Genomic DNA, 22,491 nt, shown 5'->3' with positions numbered 1-22,491 from the left:
TTTTAGGTCTTTCACAACTTTAAAAAAAAGTCTTAAGCTAATTTTAGAGAAAAAAATGTTTACTGGTCGACTGCACACTGTATGAATCTATACTTTTCTTGGCCTTACATTGTGTTAAAACCCAATTTGAGTCAGCTATCCAGACAATGAAACAGCCAGCATGCTATACTGTATTGTGGACCATATGGCCTGATGAATATCTCATCTTTAATAAGGACTGTAATGGAAATAAATCCTGGTTACCTTGATGTTTTTGTAGTTTTATGTAATCTCCTACTTCTCGTTATGTCAACTAAATTAAATAGTGAATTATTCTGGATACTAAACCTGAATGTAAACCTCTGAATTCAGACCTGGTTCTTTTTTTCTTTTTGGCACATACAAAACATATGAAAACTGTGAAAAAGCCTAAACATTGACCTCAGAAACACTCCCTCTCAAAGATAACGCGGAAGAGTCAACAGTGAAAACCAGTTAAATATTTCACATTTTATTTTGCTCCACTCATACAGCTCAACAAACTTCTCTCATGCCAGAATCAGACACCAACTGAAACACTCACACTGTTAAGTACCATTTAGAGCTGGACAGCAAAGCCAATGACTTGTATATGTATGCACAGATTTATCCTGATGACATTACAAACATCATAAATGATTACTATGTAACATACATAATGGCATATAATATTTCATACATCTGCTCTGTATTGCAGTCGATCAGTTATTGGCCCCGAAGGAACAGATAAATACAGAGAGCTGAATAACAGGCTTCTGAAAAATAAGAAGCAAACACAGAATCAGTCTCTTTGGTGATTTCACCTCATTTACTTTAGAATTTGAAAAGAGGAGAGAGCTCCAATATACTGAACGACAAAGACGGATAATTAAGGCCCTGACTACAATGACAATGAAAGACCCATCCAAACCAGCGGTGTAGGGCAGGGAACGTGCAGATCACGCAGATGCCTTTGCCGGCGCTGACACCCAGGTTTTAAAAGGAGGATTAAAGTTTCCATTCCACCACTGGTCCAAAGGCCATTGCATGGCTGAACTTCAGTGATGTGTTTGGACTGTGTGTGTGTGTGATAAATGCAACTTACAGTGGCACCACCTATGTATTGCTGCAACATTGTGATAGTAACAAACTGGCTATCGCATTTCAGATAAAGCTTTTCAGTCAAAGTGAACAAATGAAATGTGTAAAGCTTCTAAAATCTATAGCAGTCATGTGTTTTCCAGTATTAGTTGGTTGGATAATCAACATCAATAGGAATCTGATTTATTCTATTTTGCGGCCTCAAACCACTTTAGTAGTACTGGTATTGGTGAGGATCTTACAGATCTTGTATGTGGTCAGCTTACAGTGTGACAACTGTAACAACACTTGACAGACACAACTATGATAGTTCAAAACAGCCACACACATCCTTGAGACATCAGCAATTTCATAAAAATTTATACTTGTATACATTTGATTGTATTCCAAAAAAGAATGAGTTAACATAAATCTGATAAGCAACACATTATATTGTTAAGAAGTTGTCATTTGACTTAAAGATGCCTCTGATTTAGGAAACAAGGTGCATGACTGGCTTTGACAGTAGAATAAGTTCATCTTTGATTTGGGGTTTTGAACTGAGCATTTTGCATTGACTTCATGTTCTGAGATTCGTGAACAAATAAAAATAGATCTATCATAATTCTTGGTGTTGGAATTACAGTGTAGGACACATAAAATAATATATTTAGCTAAAGAAGGGAACCAAATTTAACAAAAAGGAGGAGTATACTTTTAGTTTGTAACATCACCACCTTAACACCTCCCCTCCAAGTCAGCTCACATTTCCTTTTGACAAGTCCAGTATGATATGCAGTCCACGTGCCTTAACGTTTTGTTGGCGCCATAACTTTTTGGTTGCATGCTGGTCACATTTAGCAGTTGCGACTGGCTCCGAGGAGCCGACAGTGGTTACAGCCTCATGCTCTCGGTCTTTTAGGCATCAACAAAGGGCCTTTTCTGGTCAAACTGAAACCATCACAACCCCCCAAACCACCGAACAGCTCAGGCAGGCACACTGCCTCTGTTGAACTGGTGCTGAATTAAAGTCTTTCAGACCAGGGGTTGTCCATGTGAATGTAAAACGAAGTCCTTACATCCAACTCAGTCCCTCCAAATACGTCAGCAGTTCCAGTTTTACATCAGTCACAGAAGGGTTATCTCTCCTCTCCTTACTGGACACACACGTATTTCTTCCACCAAGACTTGGACAGCATCTTCATCTTATCAGCCGTGCTGCGGACCTTCCTCTCCCGCCGTGCTCTCCTATCAGAGTGCCGCAGCCCCACGGAGATGGCGGCATCAAACACCTCCTTGAGATTCTTTTGCGTCAGCGCCGAGCACTCAACGTACGTCACTGCCCCGATTTTTTCCGCCAGCGCTCTGCCGTCTTCCTCCGGCACCGGCCTCTCCCTCCGTCTTGCCAGCTCGATCAACACTTTGACATCCTGTCGCAGGTCGCACTGTGTGCCTACAAGCAGGATGGGCGTAAGGGGGCAGCGGCGGCAGATTTCGGGGACCCACTTCTCCCAGACGTTTTGAAAGGAGGCGGGACTGACCACGCTGAAGCAGAGCAGCAAGGCGTCCGTCCGACTGTAGCAGAAGTGGCGGAGTTTGTCAAACTCATCCTGTTGGAGAGAAAAAGATACGGAGCAATGTCTTAACTTCTGTGGAAACAAATAGGTTTCAACATTTTCCAGTGGCCTGATTCATCTTTACGTTGAGATATATCCCTTTACTTCTTCCCCACACTGACCATACGCAAATGTACAAGCATGATTACAGGAAAAGGGAGTTGTGCCAATAACTATTCAATAACAAACTGTCAAAATAGTGTTTATATTGGGATAATATACAGCACAGACGAGCCCTGCCTGCTCATTTATATCATCGGCAGTAAATCTCTTAAATTAACACTTTGTGGCCACACAGTTTTGGCTTAGAAGGGCCTCCCACATCCTTCAGTACACAGATTAAGTTTGGCAGAAACTTGACACAAACCTCTCCTTCTTTGCCTTTAACCTCTCCTTTCCAGCACTCGGCTCCCAATCTTTCTTTGACTAAACAAAGCTCTAAACCAACTCTCTCTGATCTTAAAACACAACTGAAATCTGCAGAAACAATCAGCAATCTGAATAAGTTAACATGTGGATTTGAAGCCCAACCAATGCAGTGGTCATATATCAACTAAAAAGCTTTGGCTCTGCTTTGTGATCCAATGACGTAGGTCCATCTGCAGGAGTTACAGACATATCAACATGTTTAAATTGAGGAGACACTTTGTTTATCATCTTTGGCAGCAGCTGATATCTCCAGAACTTTTGTGTCTTTCTGTCTCTGTCTCTCTCTCTCATCTTTATGTTTCTGGCACACCCCGACCTGTTTCTGGCACGAGTTCCCCTCTTATAAAAGTTCATTAGTACGGTAAGTGTTTGCCGACATTTATCAACCCATATTTGCCCCAGCTTGTCTGTATGTGTTTAGATGTGTGTGTGGAGTTTTAACACTGCGTACAGCTTGCAACACACTGGGAGGTTTTACACGCATTAGCGGTTTGTTCAAATGCCTCGTTCCACTTTAAAGCCAAATTGTCTTTGATTCTGTGTAGAACTGGCAGTGCTCTCGCAGCGGTTGTGAATGTCAAATATGCTGCTACCATGGGCAGGGTTCTACTGAGCTGGATTATGAAACAACCACCCTACTGCCTCAGAGAAATACAAACACTGTTTCACAACCTGTTCCTTCCAAGATTGCCTACCATCATGATAATGAGTCAATAAATCTACCTGGCAAAGTATGTTTATCACTGTCTTTTACAGTGGAAAAAACGGTTTGTCTGTCTGTAATTGGGACTAATAAATATTTTACAAACAAATTATAATTAATTGGTCATTTGTTTTAGCTATTAAATGTCCGAATATAGCCCTCAAAAAGTACTGAAATGTCATCTGCAGATGGTTTTTTTTTTTTTTCTTTAACTTTTTCAATTTGCAATGAATGTGAAAGACTGGAACAAGCAATTGTGTATGCCTAATTAATGCTTTAAAATATGCATTGGATAAATTTACAAACAATTCATAAATGGTTGTGTAAATGACAATACATCCAAATGTTGTCCAAATATTTCGGGACCAAAGTGGTGGACCAACCAACCAACAAGGTGACATTACCATTTATAAAAGGTGAAATGTAGGTGGAACACTGGTTGAGAGGCATGCGGCCAGATGTTGTGACCCACGGTAACGTCATATGTGCTTGTGTACGAACGAAACTCACCTGTCCCGCAGTGTCACACAACTGGAGTCTAACAGGGCTCCCATCCACCTGAACCACAGCTGTAGACACAGAAACAAACACACACAGAAAATCAGTCACAGCTGTCAACAAGACTTTAATCCTGTATCTTAGCCTCCACCTGACGCTTGAGTTAATGCGCGCGCGCGCGCGCAAACACACACACACACACACACACACACACACACACACACACACACACACACACACACACACACACACACACACACACACACACACACACACACACACACACAGCTACCCACCACAATATTCACTGGCATAAACAAAAGCCTGCCAGTTGAAAACACAAAGACCCCCTGCTCTGCTCCCCCAGCACACAGACAGCCTGCTCCGTCTCGCCCACCCACCCTGAAAGTTACGGTTGAGACCATAACACTTTACTGTCGCTCGGACCACTCGCTGAGCTTTGTTCTGTGCTGGGTTTTTGGCAGAGGCCACTCCAAGGTTGTCTAATAGCAGGAGGGGGTAAAAACAAAGCAGATTTTGTTTATTCAGTGACTCTCTTCCAACCGGCCTCATTTCCAGTTTGGAAAAGTGGATGAGTCATTTTACAGCGAATTTCATTAGAGGGCCATTTATTCTTTTCAGAGGACTGAACACAATGCGGGGCAGCAGGCACATGGAAACGTTTACAATACGCCTGGAGTGTGTGGTCGGTCATTCCACCTGATCAAAGAGTTTTCTGGAACTATTCATGTAGTGGGACAGCTATGATGGCACCCTGCTTTACCAGGAGCGAGGAGAAAGAGTTGAGGACGTAAAGAGAGGAAAATGAGCTGCCATTGTGTAATAATTCCCTAATCCTTGATATTTGATACGCTCCTTTGATTTTCTGGACCAAAACTCCCCCTTATCTTCTCCTCTCCCAGCCTCCCGCTCCTCTACATCTATGCCACCTGTGGCATTGCGTAACTGCTCAGAAGTCAGCTTACAAGTGAGACGCTCTGATTCCAGGCACTGAGAAATGACATCACAATTAAGGGCCCCTACTGCACAATCACTCTCTGTCAGGCCAGGACGAAAGACAATCTCTGCCTCAGAGCCACTGCAACAGATGTGCCCATTCCAGTATAGAGGAGAGGGCTCTCGGGTCAAGGCTAACAACAATAGGCAGAGTTGTGCAATCCAAAACCCCTGAACCAGAGACGCTCTCTGTTCTGTAAGGGAGGGTTGAAGCAGCACTCCTCTCAGGGCGGTGTGAGTTCTCAGTGAGTGTTATATGGGATTTGTGTTGGCCAAGTTGTTCATTTTAATGCTCATCAGTGCAATTTCAGGGAGTTAACCAAGGCTAACGACAAAACGCTTAAGTTTACAAGATAGTTTTCAGGAAACAATGTCAAGTATTGTTTTAAAAAGATATTAAAATTGAAATAAGTGTCTTAATAAAATTGCCACAGTGACATTTTGAATAATACCATCTTGCACCCCGCAGCAACATTAACAGCTGTGGATAAACATCTTAAAGAGTAATCCTGTAACATTTCTAAAGGGACGGTGAGGAGGTACAGTTTGATGATGTGATCATGAAACAATAAATGTGATCAACAGGTCACAGGTGTATTTTGCCATGCCAACACTGATCAGTTTCAAACAAATACCTCCTTTGGGGGATTTTGTTCCCTCCTCTTATTTCGCAAAAAAACAAAGCTTGCTGGGACTGGTACAACAGTTTGGAAAGTGGAACCGTGCCAAATGGAAACCTGGCTACATCTGGGAGGATACCTCATGTACAATAACACTGATTGAATACAGATAACAGGAAACACAAACACAGCTATCATTCAAGTGGGATAATAGGGAAACTTGGGGAGTTTGGGTGGGGTGGCAACAATTTGTGCTCCCAAAACATGCTCGGTTGAGGAAGAGTTCAGTGAAAATAAGTGACACTGTCAGGCAGATAGAAACAAATTGATTTGATTCTAAAAGGTGTAAACTTAGATTCTACAGTTAGAAAAGGTTTTTAAAATGGCATTCACCTGATGTAGCTCAATTCAACCCCAGGCTCCAATCTCAACACGCGTATGTGCACCGGGCTTGTTCAAGTTATGCAGATATTATGGGTGACATACATTATATTTCTCCTTTGGTGAATTTGTGTCTGCAAAATGTCTACAAACTCTACACGAAAACAGCAACACATTGACTCTGCTTACCCGAGAAGTCATCAAACGCTGTAGGGACGTATTTGGTTGGGTAGCCATTCGTTGTGTAGCTGACCACCAGACTGGTTTTGCCCACCGCTCCGTCGCCGAGCAGGACGCACTTCAGCAGCCGCTCCTGCGCCTGCCCTGGCCGGGCAGGTGTGGGTTTATGTGGCGGCACCGGAGGGGCTATGGTTTTTCCGTAATCCATGGTCACTGGAGGCGACATTCAATCAGCCAGCACTTCACCGCGATCTCCTCGACAGGCAGATGAAGCACCCACCATGAGAACAGACTTGCTTCTTTACAAGTTGCTTATGATCGCAAGTGTGACCCGTGCGTAAAGCCTCTCTTCTTGTCCTGCGCGCTGTCAAATCCAGTGTGGCACACAAGCATCCCGACTACAGCTCGACCCTCTGCAGTTTACGATGTGAGGGCGGGCAAAAGGAGTTTTATGTTCAGATCAATTTAACTAGTCCCACCCACTTGCCCTCCCAGCAGCTGAGGAGTGAACCGAGGCTGAAGTTTTCAGATGTGACGCAAACATGTTCTTTTAAAAAAATATATGAAACATCTTGGCAATATCACATATATTTCTTTTCTTCAATTTGTTCCATTCTTATTATCTTTTATTCTTTAACCTGCTATCCTAGAGGCAACTACACAACCAACTGTTCTGCTATGGGCTCAGTGTGTTGACCTTTGTGCAGGCAAGTCGACTTGTCACCAGTAAGAAGGGGACAATCTTGATGTCAGTTTTGAACATGACACACAAAGTGCTTAAATTTCATAGCAACTTAGACCTCCTGATCTACTTTAAATTGTACTTAGAGCTGAGTGTAGAAAGAACAGCCGGTGGTCACAAACTTGTGGTTAATGTACAGGCAAGACCAGAAGATTGCTGAGTCAAGGGATATTTAAATAATATATGGTCAAATTCAAAGTAATTTTACTTCTACTCTAGTAATAAAATAAAAAAATAAATAAAACCACATTTGGAAAAATAAAATTAATATGTTGACTTTCGTCGCCTCCTTGTGGACTATTAGGGGCCTGCAAGCCAGTTTCGCAAATCTCATGAAAATACACATACATGATTTTTATTATTCGTTGTTGCAGCCTAAATTAAAATACAGTTGACATAAATGTTGGCCAATAAATGCTACAACCTCTAAAGGTTTCTATACCTTTATTATTGGTGAATTAAATTATAATATTGCAATTTCCACAGGTTAAATAATCTGCCTAGCTTCATATTAAAAATCTATATGTTTGAAAAAGGCACACTATAAGCGGGTTTTATCATTTCACCGTGTTTATTTTCCAAGGAGAAAAGTTTTGTTATGTTCAAGAATACAAAATAATCAGTGTACCACTATAGTGTGTGCTACAACTAATTCTGACTGATTCTAAATCAACTAAAAGTTACTTTACTGTTTGGATTTAATTTATCCTTCATCCACAGAGCAAATATAAAAACCTAAACAACTGGTAGACTAAGTGGGACAGTCCTATGAAAATGAGTTTGACCACATAAAAAGCAGTTTTGCTTAAATATAATGTGACAAGACCTCAGGGAATACATCCCTCTAATTTCAAAAGGTATCCGTTCTCTTTGCTGAAGTTGATTATTGAAAGGCATCAAAGACAAAACATGAATTTGTGTTGCAGAAAACTTAAGAGGAAGCAGCGGGAGGTGTGTACTGTTCATTATGAACCAGCACATGATGTCTGACGCTAATAGGACGTCATGTTCTGGTTTCATGGATGATGTGTTAGTATATCAATGCTTTCTCCATGAGACACACTAATTATGCAACAATAAGGCATAGGAAGAAAAGCAGTTTGGTGCAAGCTTTAAAAGCATCCAATAAAGGGAAATGTGCACTTAAACTGCCGAGGATCCTGAAGTAATTTATTAGTCCTAAAATTGATCTACTTTCAATTCTGTATAAGACACCATGTCATGGTACACATGTAGCAGTTACACACAAGTATTGTACACATACAAAACACCATTCTCAGGAAGGCAATGGTCAGATCAATACGAGTAGTGGGTTGTTATGGGAGAAGACGTTGCTGTAAGTAGTTGTGAGTATTGTGAAGCACATCATGCACTAAAACCTGCAGTTAGAAAGGCACCTGCTGTATTTCACGTCCACGTTCCCTCCCACGCTTCCTCCAAGGCTGGAGATAAACACGTAGAGAGCACAGAGGGGACATGTTTGAAATCGTAGCACTTTTTTTTACCATCCATCTACCCAACCATTAAATTACTCAGCAACACAACACCTCTGATGCTCTACGACCAACTTCCTGTCATGTAATTTCATCCCATTTATGATACATTGTAATTACTGAACTTGTTGCAGAGCTCATTTATCCCTCCGAACATTATTCGACTTTCCATCCACATCAAAGAGCGAAGGGAAGCGGAACCCTTTGGTGTAAGCGATGAAGGAATAAAAAAAAGAAACTGAAGTGAGTGATGTGAATGAAAGTGAAAGTCAACGACAATAAAAAAAAAAAAAAAAAAAAAAAGAAACAATGTTTTGGAAAATAAAGACGAAATGAGACTTTAATTGCTCGTGAATAACATTTTCATTTTAGCAAGCGGTATGTCAAGAATCACAGGCACGCACACGCACACACACACACACACACACACACACTCACACTTGCACACACACAGATAAACAGTCATGAGAATGAATATGCATTCAGTTATGTACATGTGCTGACACATGCAACCCTAATTACTAGTTTTATGCTGCCATGATTAATAATGACCCTTGTTTTTGTCCTCTCACAAATCACTTCAACCATTGACTTCCCTTTTCTCAGGTGCGTAGCTGTCTGTGTGAGAATTTTCCATTTATGGTCAAAAGCTTCATCCAAGATACATCTTGAGTCATTTTTACAAATTAAAAACAATATTTCCAAAGATGTTCACACATGACGAGATTTGTTGTGGAATCTCTCCGTCTCTGACATCAGCAGCAAGAGTCTCATCCAGGATTCATATGGTTAAATTTACCTTGAAGAATTATGTCAACCCCATCCTCAAACCCCTATGACGTAGCTACAGTTAAGAGTATAAAGTACCATGCGTAATCCTCGTCGTCATTCATTTAAATAACCTCCCTTCTTTTCCCCAGTCTCTGGAGCTCTGTTCTCCAGAGCTCTGAGCACAGACTGCTGAGTTAAGACATCTGAGAGACAGTCTGCAACTCTGGTAGCTCCTATTTAAGTTGTTGTCCATGAGGGTTTACTGGGTTTTGGGTTTGGCACCACCAGGAGTTGGATCAGGAGGTGGGCCACCACCCTGGGCGAGTCTTTGCAGACTACAGGACAGAGACAGAAGAGGGGTTAGTGTTTAGGTTAGGGGGTAGGTTCAAACTAATTTGTTCATTGATGTGAAAAATAGTCAAATCATCAGTACAAAAAAAAAAAAAACTCGGATAATATGTGGTTCTTTGGTTAAAAAAAAAAAAAAAAAAAAAACAAAAAAAACTTCATTGGTAGACGTTAACTACGACTCCCAAGGTGCAAAGCATTTGAGCCCCACTGAGTTGTGTTTCTGAGTTGAGTGATGTCCTCATTAATCAAGCGTGTCCTCTGATAAACATACGTCAGTCTCAAACAGGCACTGGAAATTGTGGCCGCTATAATAAATGTCACAAGTAGGCCCTTGATTTCTTGCAAATACCAATGTGGTATTGTGACAGACCCGTAGTCTAAGAAGAGAAATACCTCATCTGCTGTGTTGATGGCACCATTGCGCCAGAAGAGGGCGTCATACTCACATGTCTTTGATGTTGTCAATCTTGGCCTGGATTTTTGCAATGACGCCATCCACCTGCTCCTGTGATGTAACAGAGAGGGTGAAAATGACGTCTTAATGAATATAGAAATGAAGGATGAGTTAAAGTATCAATATAAAGAGTGAAATAAGAGTCCTTACCTGGCGTTGTGTGTAGAAAAGTGGCAGAGAAAAGACAGCGATCACACCTGGAGGAGAAAGAAGGCAGGAAAGGTTAGTAGGTAACATGACAACCAAACAGCATGTTGATCAAATTCATATGTCTGCTGACAATATCCGTTTCTTACTGATGATGAGCAGAGTAAGGCCATTAAATAGGTCTCCCAGGTACGTGACAAGGTACATCAGAACCAGGAGCTAAGACCGAGAAGAACAGAAACAGAGAAACAGCTGCAGATTAACTTCCTTTAAACATCCATGCAGATGTCACGAAAACTGTCAAGTATTACTCCCTCCATATGGTTTAAACTTCACTCTTTCAGAAAGCAGTCCATCACGCTGCAGTATTGCTGAAATAAATCCCTTGCATTATATTGTGTATATGTAATATAAAACTGAATAAAATAATCCACACTGACAGCATTTTCTCCTTGGTGAAGAAGCTCCTCGTACTCAACTCCTAATATGGATCTGGGTGTCACTGAGTACAGGATCCAGTGTTGCCCTGTTATGGGACACCCCCATCTCACATGGAAAGAGACTTCAGCATATCGCGGGTGTCTCTCAGCGTCTTCCCGAGTGTCATGTCACATACCAGCCAGGTCAGGGTGAGACCAGGAGGATTAAGGGGCTCAGTCAGCTCGCACTGACTCAACATTTACTGTGAACATGACAATTCTGTCTGCTGTTAATGACTTAAATGCCCAAATTATATAAATCTATTAGGGATGAAATTAACTGATTTTGTTTTGCCGATACTGATAAAAATATAAATTTTTTTTATTCCAATACCACAAGTGGAGTTTACTTTACTTTATTATACTGTAACAGCAGTAGTTGGTACTCATGTCTAATGCATGCTGCATCACTGATTTAGTAACTAAACACACAATTCAAGTGTCTGTAGTCACTGAAGTGAAAACCATGCCACATGTAGAATTTTGTCAGTATTTCCATTCATTTTGTCATATTTCTTAAATTCAAATCAAAGTTTTCCTGTAAGATTATTGTCACGTGAAAACTAGTTTTTGAAATTATGAACAGGGTAACACCTTAGAAATCCGGTTGGACTGTTTTTTTTTTTTTATAGAAATGTTATCGTCATGAAATACAAAACTGTCAAGTCATTGCCACATTTAAAAAGGTCACATGTACAAAACACTGGTTAATAAATGTATAACTGGCCTTGACTTTATATGTGGATCAGTGCGAAGGGATTTTATTTCTATCTATAACGGCACTGACATCAATACTGAAAAACTAACGACAGTGTATTTACGTGGCATTATTACTTCATGAAGTTTGTGCAAAATGTGTCGACATTTAATGAATATGCAATTGTTTTTTTTTTACTGTGCACAGGCTGTACATATTATTGCCATTAATTTTCCTACATAACTTAAACAGACACTCTCAAATATTATGGCATGTACAATGAAAAGTCTTTGCACGTCCAATGAATATATTACCCTCCCTCCTGTATGTGATCATTTATATACTTGTATAGATTGATATTTCAGGTGCTTTTGTCTAACGTGTACATTTTCCCTCCACACTCATTCACAGACAGACACAAGGAGCTGGTCTGCTCACTGGGAACAATGCAAGGTTCTTATTCAAGCACATGTAGACATGAAGACCGAGGTGTCAAACAGCCAATGCTCGACTTAATGGCCGAGCTACAGACACTATCGAATACTCGTCAAGGAATCTGTTTTCTTGTTGTGCCATCATTTGAATTGTACATTATGGATAAGCTTTCAGAGAAGTAACACAAACCTAAAGTCCATCAAGTTTAGTCTGTTGGCAAAAGCAAGGCACACGCTGTCAATGCAAAGTAACAATCGTAGAATGGAGGCAGATCGTGGGCACATAGTCTGCCAATAGTTACGTAAGGCCGGCAGATTTATTTACACTTTATAAATATTAACATAATAATTTGGCTCTGCTAGCAAGAGCTGCATACCCAGAGGCTGGATAAACAGCATGAGAGGAGCGAGGCGGGCTACCCCTTTTTTTATACGGTTAGTATCAATTTAATTTAATTAGAAGGAATTGTTCCCAAAGGGATCAACTGCTTTTCAAATGATAACCAAAAATATGCCATTGGGACTGACAGCTGCCATCAGCTCTGAGCTGGCATAATGAAAAGCGACGTTCGGCATAACAATGCTGTCATCTCCGGTGATGGAGGGAGGAGGATGATGCAGCAAATTGAGAGAATGAAGAGGCGGAAGAATGTCTGGGTTAAAAAGGTGGTGGTGGTGGGGGTATGAGGGGGGGGGGGGCTGGATGAGGTGAAGATGATCTTACTTTGAGGGATTCAAAAACGTTTCCAACAAAAAAGAGTTTCTTCAAAGTGTCAACAGCAGACATCGCCATGACAATAACTTTCTGCATATAGAGGTCAGCCTGCTCTCCACTGAAACTGATGTCCAGGTCCAGATATGACCTGAGAGCAGATGAGACAACAGAGGACATGAGATGCTGGAAAAGTGCTGACGACAGACAGAAACATTCCTTCTGCCTTTGTGTATTGTATTTATGGTAGTTTACATTTTTCCCGTTGTAATACTTCCTTTACTGTTGCATCATACCAAATAATTATTTTTGATGTACAGTATAAGGCCCAATCTTTTGAATTTGCGGAGTCACCTCCAGGATTTTTTTTTTTAAATCAATTTAGCAAATGTAGCAATTAGTTCATACATACAGTATGCTAGGGAATAAACCATCCGTCATTAAGAAAGTACTTAAGTTGGCTATTTATTAAGGAAAACTCGACAAAAAAATACAAAATAAAAGAACCTCAACAGAGACTGGACTGAAAAGGCCTTTGGCTGAATGAACTCAGGCAATGGTTTTGGATAACATAGATGTGCTGTGACTTAATGGGATGAATCCAGCTCTATGTTCCGTCATTTTTCTCCTGCTCCGAGTTCATTTTCAGTAGAACTGGAACAAGACCGAGAGCATCTTACTTGAAGGGATGTTCTCCATCGCCCCAGCTGAGGATGTAGAGGAACTGGTAGTAGATGCGCACTGCGATGGTGAAGCACAAGACGGCCAGGGAGACTGTGGAGACCACAGCGATGATGCTGAGTTGGAACAGGGACAGCAAGCCCACCACTAACCCTGTGAGCACCATGCCGGTGCGCTCTGTGTCCTTCCAGTAGATCAGGTCCATCACTGGAAGACAAGGCAGAGGGAAGAGAGGGCAAAACAAAAGACAGGTTCAAGAGGTGGGTGAAAAGAGAACAGGTTGCTGTTCACACTATAGAGTTATCACACATTTGAATATTTAACATTTAATCATTGGCAATTTTGCTCCAATTCAGAGGTGAACCAGGCTAAAGACTTATTGCATCATTTACTCACTTGCCTACAGGTACTGTTTCAATCCAAATAGATGAGTCAAGTCAGAGCTGAATAAAAATGATAAACAAGTCGAGCTGTAGGGTTTCCAGCTGTAGTTAGCTGACCCCATTGTGATTTACTGCATTCCTCCTGGTAACAGAGCAGCTGCAGCAACATCCCTTCAACCCCTCAGCTTTTGACTGACCATTAGCTCTTATATTCATAGGGAAGAGTGTGAGGAAGATGTAGAAGTTCAGAGGAAGGCCGGAGACATGAGGCAGAGAGGGCTTTCCAGCCTCAAGCATGCCAGAACACAGCAGCTACAGGGACACATCAGGCTCAGGCCTCAGCTAAATTTAGCCCCTCAGATGAAAGAGGGAGGCGTGAGCAGTCAAGGGGAATTTGAATGCAGCCTCTCGCAGCACCTGCTGTCAGATGTCAGGCCAGGCCGTCAGCAGCTCCTTCTCCACACCCGGTCAGTTTCCCTCTCCATCACCCCAGCAACAGCTGCCGTGGAGACTGAGGTGTCCGTACAGTCACGCTTTACTGGAGGGGACAACTTTAATATATACTTTAGACTATGCAATTCCTCCATTTTGATTGAATTCTTCATGTTGCACATGATGCAAGATCTTTATGAATGGCCACGTTGCATTGCAAAAAAGATATCTGATCAATCAAAACTGGAGCACAGAGCCCTCAGAACAAGCAGGGCTCCTGTGTGGCGTAATTACAGAGTGTGCTGTGTGGCTCCCCACAGCTAGACGGCCGAAGTTCTCGGTGCTTGTCATTCAGTGAAATGCTAAGCCTCAGCATTAGAAAGAAGGGAAGCCTCTTTGAATAGAGTGCAATGACAGCAGGTGGGTTATTTATAAACATCACATAATTAATACCCATAATGCCCCTGGAACACACCTGTCCCCTGTCTTTGTTTGCCCTGCTGTCATTCTCGAACAGGGACACTCAGCACATGGAGACACAGTAGGTGACTAATTCAAGATGATAATAAAAGAACAGCGGCAAGAAACCAACACTATAGTGGTGGGAGCATCACGTCTGAGAACAATGTCTGTGCAGAAAGACAATATGGACATGGAAGACACTAATATATTGAAAACACTGAACGACAGAGCTACCCACACCCTGCATTTACACTTCACTCAGCCAGGATTTCCGAGGCACAGTGGGGGGTGGGGGGGGCAACTATGCAACTGCACAGCAGGAGACATGAAAGAGATGAGACATCTACTGCATTTTTAATCATTTTAGTTTCAAAGCATGTTGTAAACCCTCTAAGTTGTTTATTTTGAAGGAAAAGTCTGACGTTATGAATGTCAAAGGAGCAACCAGGCTCCTTTGCTGTCTTGCTGTGACAAAGATGAGAAGATATCACTGCAGAGTGCAGCCAGCTTAGCGTAAAGACTGGAAACGAGTGGAAACAGCTAGCATGGCTCGGTCCAAAGGTAACCAAATCCAGCTGCCAATGCATCACGAGTTAACACGTTATATTCAGCTTGTTTAAATCTGCACAAACATGGATATGTTCTGGCCCGCATGCAACGACTTTCTGGAGTCACTTTAGACAAATTTGTGTACAGTTGGAACACTGTTGGAATATCATTGCATGAGGGAATAAATAATCAAGTCAAACAATCATCGAACCATCCGGTCAGTTAACCGATATGAACATAATTGATGTGGCTCATTCATGAACCCGACCCGTTTCATTTTAACCTCAAAATCCATTTCATTTCACCCAGGCCATGTCGACTCAATCGTGTCCAGGAAGGAACCTCATAGTACTAAATATTGAAATGTGCCAGCTCGTGCCAGCTCTTCAGCCCAACGAGTAAACACTAAAACGTAAGAGAACCCAGCTGGCAAAGTTATTACACACTGCAACAACTACGTGTGAACAGCATGCCACAACAGGACAGTTTATACTCTATTTAAATGGCAGGTGCTCATTAAATAGAGGCCAGTGATAAGGAGACTACCCGGCTCTATCTGAACTGCTCATCAGTTTGAAACCAAACACAGCTCCACATCTCCGGAGACTCAGCTTGTAAAATGATCCGAGAGAAGCGAGAAATCCGCTCAGTTCCCACCTTCAGTCCCCTGACGGCCCGGCCTTCTCTCCACAACACAAAACTCACAAAAGCGAAAGAGTCCAATATTAAAGACCAGAAGCGGTTTCCACCCGATCGCACTGCAGCTTTCCTCTGCCTTGCCTCCTGCCTGGTGTCAAGTGAAGTCAAACACAGCTCTTCGCAGGAGTCGTCTGTCAGCTCAGCACAGAAAGCGAATACCTACAGTTGGTCTGCATAGGTGAACCACTGTCCTATTTTCACTTTAAATCCAACGGTCTCACCTTTACTGGCCATTTTGGTTGTAGTTCCAGTGTTTCCCCTCACACCCTCTGTGCTCCCCTCGCTCACTAAAGCTGTTTTTGGCCACCCTCTGCTCGCTCAGCAGTCCAAAGGCCTGGCAGCCCAAAATAATCTCGTTCGCAGCACCGCCCACCACTCTTCAAGACCACACATAAAGAGATGATTTATGACATAATCATTTCAGACTCAATAGAACTCCCGATTCAAGTAAAAAATTACTCTGAACCTGAATGAATTTATGGCACTCCATTTAAAGTCAGGTTAAGTATTATAGAGTTGTGTTCGTATTTAAGTGCCATTTAGCACCTGAAACAGGAGAACTAGGGGTCCATTTTCTGTAATGTCACCGAGCCAAATTTTTCTGTGACACCACTACTGAGATGAAACGGTGCAATTTTCCCAAATTAGTTTTTTTTTTTAAATGTTTTTTAAGATTTATAAATTATGCTGAAAATAAAGCTTATTTTATTGGATGTAGTTTGTTGTATCATTCATTAATTTTAATTGCTGCAGAAATTGGGAATGCTGGCAGTGATCCAGAGGTCTGAAATAAAAGTAATGGTTCTTGTTATGTGTAGATTTGTACCAGACTGACTCAAGCTGTCAGTTAAACGTGCTGAAATGGCTGAAACTCCTGCATTTAGGTGAAAAGACACAAACTTATTTCATAGTCCAAGAAGAAGGTTTTAGTATCATCTAAGTTAAATGGCCTGATTATATGTAACTTTACATTTTTGCTACCTTACACATTGCTCTGGAAAAGACCATTTGGCATTATACAATAGAGGCCAAACTTTTTAAATGTTAATACCAGTTTTGACATTTGCCAGTTTTTGCAACTCTAAAAAAAGCTCTGCAGTTTATATGCTGCTCTTAAAACACATATTAAAACCAGAAGAAATATGATGCTGCAAAAGATAAATGTGTGCAATGTATTCAGGACACCCTAAACTCTGTCATCAGCCTGACCAGACATTCATCAACAGTCTGAGGGTCTGTCCTCCCCCACCACCCCCCATTCACTAAAATAAAACCCAGCTCCTCTCTGACTGACGGTCCACTTAAAGTGCCATCAAGCTGGAAGACGGGATGTTACCCCCCCCCAACAGACCCCCACAAATATGCATATAAACTGCACCCACATACCACAGCAGTGTTACACTGTGACATCAGCGGTGATGGTGCGTCCAAAAGGTCAACCACAGCCAGGAATGCTATCCGCACAATGAGCCAATCAATCCTGACATCCCGAGAAAGGGTTACTATAGAGAAATGACGAACAGGCAGAACTTCAGGGGATGTGGGAGGGGGTGGGGGTCTATCTTTGTCTGCCTGTAACTGAAGGTCTGAGCGAAATCTGTTTATTTAAAGTATCGGATTAGGAGGATCTTGCTAAGCAACAAGACAACGACTAAGAGGTGGGAGGGGGTAGATGAATAGAGGCTATATAAAAATGAGGGTATTTCAAGATAACATCGTGATAACCCCGTACCTGCTATGTGTGTGCATACTGTCGAGTCTTCTGTTAGGTTAAGTGCTGAAAACCAGTGATCGCTGACCAGTTGTTCCTGAGAGTTGAAGCCAATGGCAGCCGGGGATGAGGACGCTGCACCTCTGGGTCGCACAGATGTCAGCAGCTTGACTGAAATGGTTTCCCTGGCGACGGGAGACTCTGAATCGGGGATTGGTGATGCTGCTGCTGGGAAACAGAAGATGATGTCACTATGGTGATGACATCACTACTGACTTCAGACTTTTTGAATTATAGCATAAAAACATGTTTTTGTCTGTACTGCATTTTGCAACAGCATTATGATTCACATTTGGTTCTAGTAACATTTTGAATGCAAATACTATGAATTAGACACTGTATGTTTTAACGTGATGTCATCTTAGCTACATATTCAAAGTGGCTATTTCAGAGTGGAGTATTTTGTCCACAGAAGTTCCGTCACCCTGCAAAAGGTGATAATGAATAGGGTGGACTCTTTTCATTATTCATTCGATACAGCAGGAAATACCTCATGTCTTGTTATTATAGCTGACAGTACATCGTGTATGTCACAGCAACATTTTACATTTTAAATAATGGTTGTGAACTAAACCACCAAAGTGTGCTGTTACACACATACTGCTCGCTGTAAGCCGACAGTGGTTCTGGCTTTCTTTCATCGAATCATTCTGTGTTACTTCAAGTGGAAAACATCCACATTCTGATGCTGTGATCACATTTCTGTACAGATAAGATGATAAAATACTTCAATGTCCCTTTTTGGCCACTATATGCTCATCATTATTCATTTATGCCTCTGGGCCACATCATACGAAGTACGACTCAAGGAAAGGTCATGATCCAAATGTCGGACTGTATAATCAGCTCTTTACATAATAAAGGTTTGATCCTCATGACTGCAGACAGGATGGAGGAGATGAGAATGAAAAGTGTGACCAGATTCCTGTCTGACCAAGAGTTAATAGTGACATCTAAACACTTATACTGTTCTGTCCACTGACTCGGGTGATTTAGATTTTAAAAGCTTTGGTACAACTATGTTTTGCTCTTCCATTGCCTGAAGTGACGAGTGGGTAGAAGTGTTTTGTTCATCTGCTCTGTAGGGGTTCTCTGACAGTTATTTTCTGTTTTGTGGCGAGCAGGGAAGATCAGTATTGTCACTTTGTTTGTTTCTGTGGGACAATAAAGCATTCTATTTTTTTTAGGTAATGTGAATCTTTAATTGACCTTTCTGTAAAATAAATATCTGTCATTGTTACGTATAAAGTGTTTCAGCAGCCTCTTCTTGGCATTTTAGGTTCCTTTGTTGAAAAGGTTTTGGACCAACTTATTTCACGCTTTGAGTTCTTCTAGGTAATAAATTGAGGTTGTAACCCCAATATGTTTTGAACAACCACTTAATGTGTGCGTTAACGTACTGTATAAAAAAACAACAACAATCCAGCAACGACATGGCCTATTTTTTTGTTTTGTTTTTCATATTTTAGCAGATTTCTGACAAGATCATTATGTTTCAATACTCTGATTGCTGGAACTGCTGACAGCCCAGTCACAGGTACATTCATCCCATTAATTGTGAGAAGGGGTCATGTTCAGTTGAGGAATTAATATTAAATAATCTACAGTACCTAACAGTGTACTTTAAATTATAAATCAGCGGTGCAGACAGCTTATTCAGTTTTTGGTTCCCCGGTGGACAAAGTAAATCCTCTTTGTGTTGGGGGGGGGGGGGGGTCATCAGCATTCCCAAACACTACGTCACACTACACACAATAAAAACACACTCTTCACACTCCTCTTCCTCACCCTGAAGTGTCCGTGAGGGGCTCTGTCGCTGGGATAACAGGGTCGGAGCGGCAGGCCGGACAGTCTGGGTGTCACTCTCCTCTCTTTGGACTCCTGCGTCTCTTTCTTGAGTTTCTGCGTCCAGGTTTTGGGGAGAGGGCTGAATAGTAATAGTCTCAATTTGCTCCCTTTCCCTGCTTCCTGCTACCCTCACTGTCCTCGCCTCCTGCCCACTCCTCTCCAATGTTTCCTCTTCATCCTCTCGACTGAGGAAGGTTTGAGGGTCCCAGTCCACATCGGGGGAGTCCAACAGTGTTTCCAGGGTGTCCGTGCGGATCAAAGGGGTGCGACTTCCCCGAGAGCCGGCCCTGCGTCGGTCACGGAGGTGCCGAGAGGCTCCCACCGCTTCGGCCTCGGCAATGGCGATGTAGGAGAAAGTCAGCTCGAGGGAGCTCTGACGCGGTGTGCCCCAGATGGACGGGGAAGAAGCCAGTCCCTCATCATCATCATCCGGGTCTCCGTCTCCCCCCGCCTCATCGTCAGACCACTCTCTGGCCGTTTGCAGCTCATATATCTCGGACTCCTCATTTCCGCCTGAATGGGGACAAAAACAAGACAACGAGGTCACCCGAAAGCACAGACTGACGCACAGTTACAAGGGGCACAAAGAGAAAATAGTGCAGAGCGAACACTGAAAACAGTCCACACACTGGGCAGAGCAGCAAGTCACGACACATATTCATTCAAAGAGACTGAAGCCATAGTGAATAATATTCAGAGTTTTGCAGGGACAGGGATTCTGTTTTAAATAAATAGTTCCTTTAGATGGAAGCACCCAGGAGCACCATTTGATGTCAGGTAGTACAAAGTGCACCTTTGAAGGATGAAACATCTTTGATAGGTACAAAACAGCTCCCCTTTCAAAACTGAACAAAACAGGTACCTTCTATTCTAACCTGTGGAGCCTCACTGCAAGCATTAGAGGAGTAACATGACAAATGTGTTTAGGTGAACTCTTATTAGCGACAAAGGATGCACCAGAAAGCAGGAATCTCTTGTTTTCATAAGTATGTCCACAAATATCTCCGGTGATGGCAAGAAAGAGTGTTTCTTACCATCGGTGCATGGAGGCGTTGAGTCTGGGGTGGAGGCCACAGAGCCATATTCCTCTGGAAGAAAAGCAGTCAAACTTTTATATAAAGCCACAGTAAAAACATGTCGTAGCAAAACACTGACAGATTAATCACAATATTTTTGATAATTAGCCGGTCAAACATCCAACGTAGGTGTACGACCGATGACTGACAGACACACAAGCCCCAACAAACACTGCAGTACCTTGTTACGAGTCATTCTTTAAAGTTCCAACAGTGTGCTGTGTGTTTTATGTGGAGTCCTCTATTTCACATCAAAATATACTGTTCTATACAAAACCACAACACAGCCCACTGAAGACAGGTCACTGTAATTGAGAATATCAATTAGAGATCGAAGGAACGTGACTGATTTCAGCTGCATACTGTAAGTCAGTGGATATTGATTCATTTCCTTCCAGAGCTAAACTAGCAGCAGTACAGGCCCTCGGTACCTCAGATAGCCAGCATGACATTACAGTAGCTAATAAATCAACCAGGCTGTGCAATGAGTGCAGCATATTCTCCTTTGCACATGTATGAACACATTCAAATCATCATAAACTGAATGAAGTTAACTGTAGAGGATACCAGGTGAACCCGGTGACAAAAAGATCAAATAAAACACAGATTTCAAAGCACAACAGACGCTTTGAGGGAGAAATAACTTGCATTCCTTCCATGCCTGCCTGCAAAGCCTTCTCATACACAACCACACAAACATCTGCAAACCAATAACGACAACACAACCCCGCTTCTGCACCGCATCCATCCGTCCATCCATCCATCCAGCCATGTGTTCATGAAAGGCAGGAGACGGAGAGAGGGAGAGACAGTAAGCAGGAAGAGGAGGCGGGGGAGTGTGTGTGGGGGGGAGCCAGGACAGACGCTGCTCGTAGCAGTTAGCTAGAAAAGATGCTGAGCTGGAATATACATGATGAGAGTGAGATGAAGAAATGCTGACCTCCCACACAGACGCACAGATGGAAGCAGCAGAACAAAAGCAAAAAGCAGACTCACGGCAGTGGGAGAATCCTAAAACCTGGCCCATGCTCCATCAAGGCATCGCTGGGCCCATCCAGTCTGGAAGCCCCCCCCACCCCCTCCTCTACTGCCGGCACTCTCTTCCTGTGGATTTACCCTCTTCCTCCTCCCTCCTTCTGTTTCTTGGTCGTCTGTTGAGCGGCTCCCTCTCCTCTCCTCTCCTGCCTCTCGCTCTGTCATTCAGCAGCCCCGCCCTGCCTCCCTCCTCCATCCTGCCCCCTCCCCCTCCTCCTCCTCCTCCTCCTCTTGCATCGTTATGACTGCAGCGGTATATGGTGTAAGCTACAGCAAAGGGAGAGAAGCACGAGTGTCTGTCGGACCCTGTTGTCATCTCCCATTCATAGCTAATCTGAGCCCATGTATCCAAATCTCCTTCATGGTGATTTTTATCTAAAGGTCTTGTAGGAGCCGGATGCAAGAGATCGTCATGAACAATGTAAAACATGAGAATATACAAAGAGGAATGCATTTCAGGCTGAAGCCTCAGTCTAGACTCTGAATTTACAATTATGCTTGGCTATGTTTTCATAATCTAGATCATATTGTTGGTTCTCATGTGAGAAATATTAGTGTTTCACAAATTGAACTATACAAATAAACCACACCAAAACTAATCTTAAAAGCTGCAGTATAAATAATATAATGGGTCAACTAAAAGCTTTCAGATGAGTCCTTTTTTTTTGTTTTAGCTTTTATTAAATGGAAGAGAAGCCTGGGCAGCAGTGAAAGTAGGGGGCAGCAGTGTGTAGCTGTAACAGTGATGTTGATA

The 22,491-nt window shown here is 42.4% G+C and overlaps 2 protein-coding genes and 1 pseudogene across 3 annotated transcripts; all 3 read right to left on the bottom strand.

Annotated features, from left to right (window-relative positions):
* Positions 1-481: 481 nt before the first annotated feature.
* rhoub (ras homolog family member Ub) lies at positions 482-6,947 on the bottom strand. The gene is made up of 3 exons (XM_069706399.1): positions 6,531-6,947; positions 4,336-4,394; positions 482-2,687 (listed from the first exon to the last, which is right to left on the bottom strand). Exons 1-3 carry the CDS (start codon positions 6,745-6,747, stop codon positions 2,232-2,234), a joined length of 732 nt encoding a protein of 243 aa, XP_069562500.1. The 5' UTR covers positions 6,748-6,947; the 3' UTR covers positions 482-2,231.
* Positions 6,948-9,068: 2,121 nt separating this feature from the next.
* Positions 9,069-16,322, bottom strand: LOC138625459 (reticulon-1-A-like). Of its 2 annotated transcripts, none has more exons than XM_069706397.1 (7): positions 16,229-16,322; positions 13,482-13,689; positions 12,814-12,952; positions 10,629-10,698; positions 10,483-10,529; positions 10,325-10,383; positions 9,069-9,862 (listed from the first exon to the last, which is right to left on the bottom strand). In XM_069706397.1, the coding sequence occupies exons 1-7, from the start codon at positions 16,239-16,241 to the stop codon at positions 9,787-9,789; spliced, it is 612 nt and encodes a 203-aa protein (XP_069562498.1). In that variant the 5' UTR covers positions 16,242-16,322; the 3' UTR covers positions 9,069-9,786. The 2 variants fall into 2 exon arrangements, with proteins under 2 accessions (XP_069562498.1, XP_069562499.1); XM_069706398.1 differs by lacking the exon at positions 16,229-16,322 and adding an exon at positions 15,966-16,191.
* Positions 16,295-21,756, bottom strand: LOC138625458 (reticulon-2-like; annotated as a pseudogene).
* Between the last annotated feature and the right edge of the window lie 735 nt (positions 21,757-22,491).

The sequence above is a fragment of the Brachyistius frenatus genome, unplaced genomic scaffold, assembly GCF_029030835.1.
Source record: "Brachyistius frenatus isolate BFR_SWC_R1_liver_20210118 unplaced genomic scaffold, ASM2903083v1 Contig_62, whole genome shotgun sequence".
NCBI lineage: Eukaryota > Metazoa > Chordata > Actinopteri > Embiotocidae > Brachyistius > Brachyistius frenatus.
This window is presented reverse-complemented; position numbering and strand designations above follow the sequence as displayed.

Excerpts from the sequence above, each read along its gene's own strand:
- rhoub (XM_069706399.1), bottom strand. The coding sequence starts at position 6,747 with ATGTCGCCTCCAGTGACCATGGATTACGGAAAAACCATAGCCCCTCCG. Across the intron at positions 4,395-6,530 it reads AGCGTTTGATGACTTCTCGG|CTGTGGTTCAGGTGGATGGG; the intron begins GTAAGCAGAGTC and ends CTGTGTCTACAG. Across the intron at positions 2,688-4,335 it reads TGTGTGACACTGCGGGACAG|GATGAGTTTGACAAACTCCG; the intron begins GTGAGTTTCGTT and ends TCTCTCCAACAG.
- LOC138625459 (XM_069706397.1), bottom strand. Across the intron at positions 10,530-10,628 it reads CCTTACTCTGCTCATCATCA|GTGTGATCGCTGTCTTTTCT; the intron begins GTAAGAAACGGA and ends TTTCTCCTCCAG. Across the intron at positions 10,384-10,482 it reads TTTTCTACACACAACGCCAG|GAGCAGGTGGATGGCGTCAT; the intron begins GTAAGGACTCTT and ends GTTACATCACAG.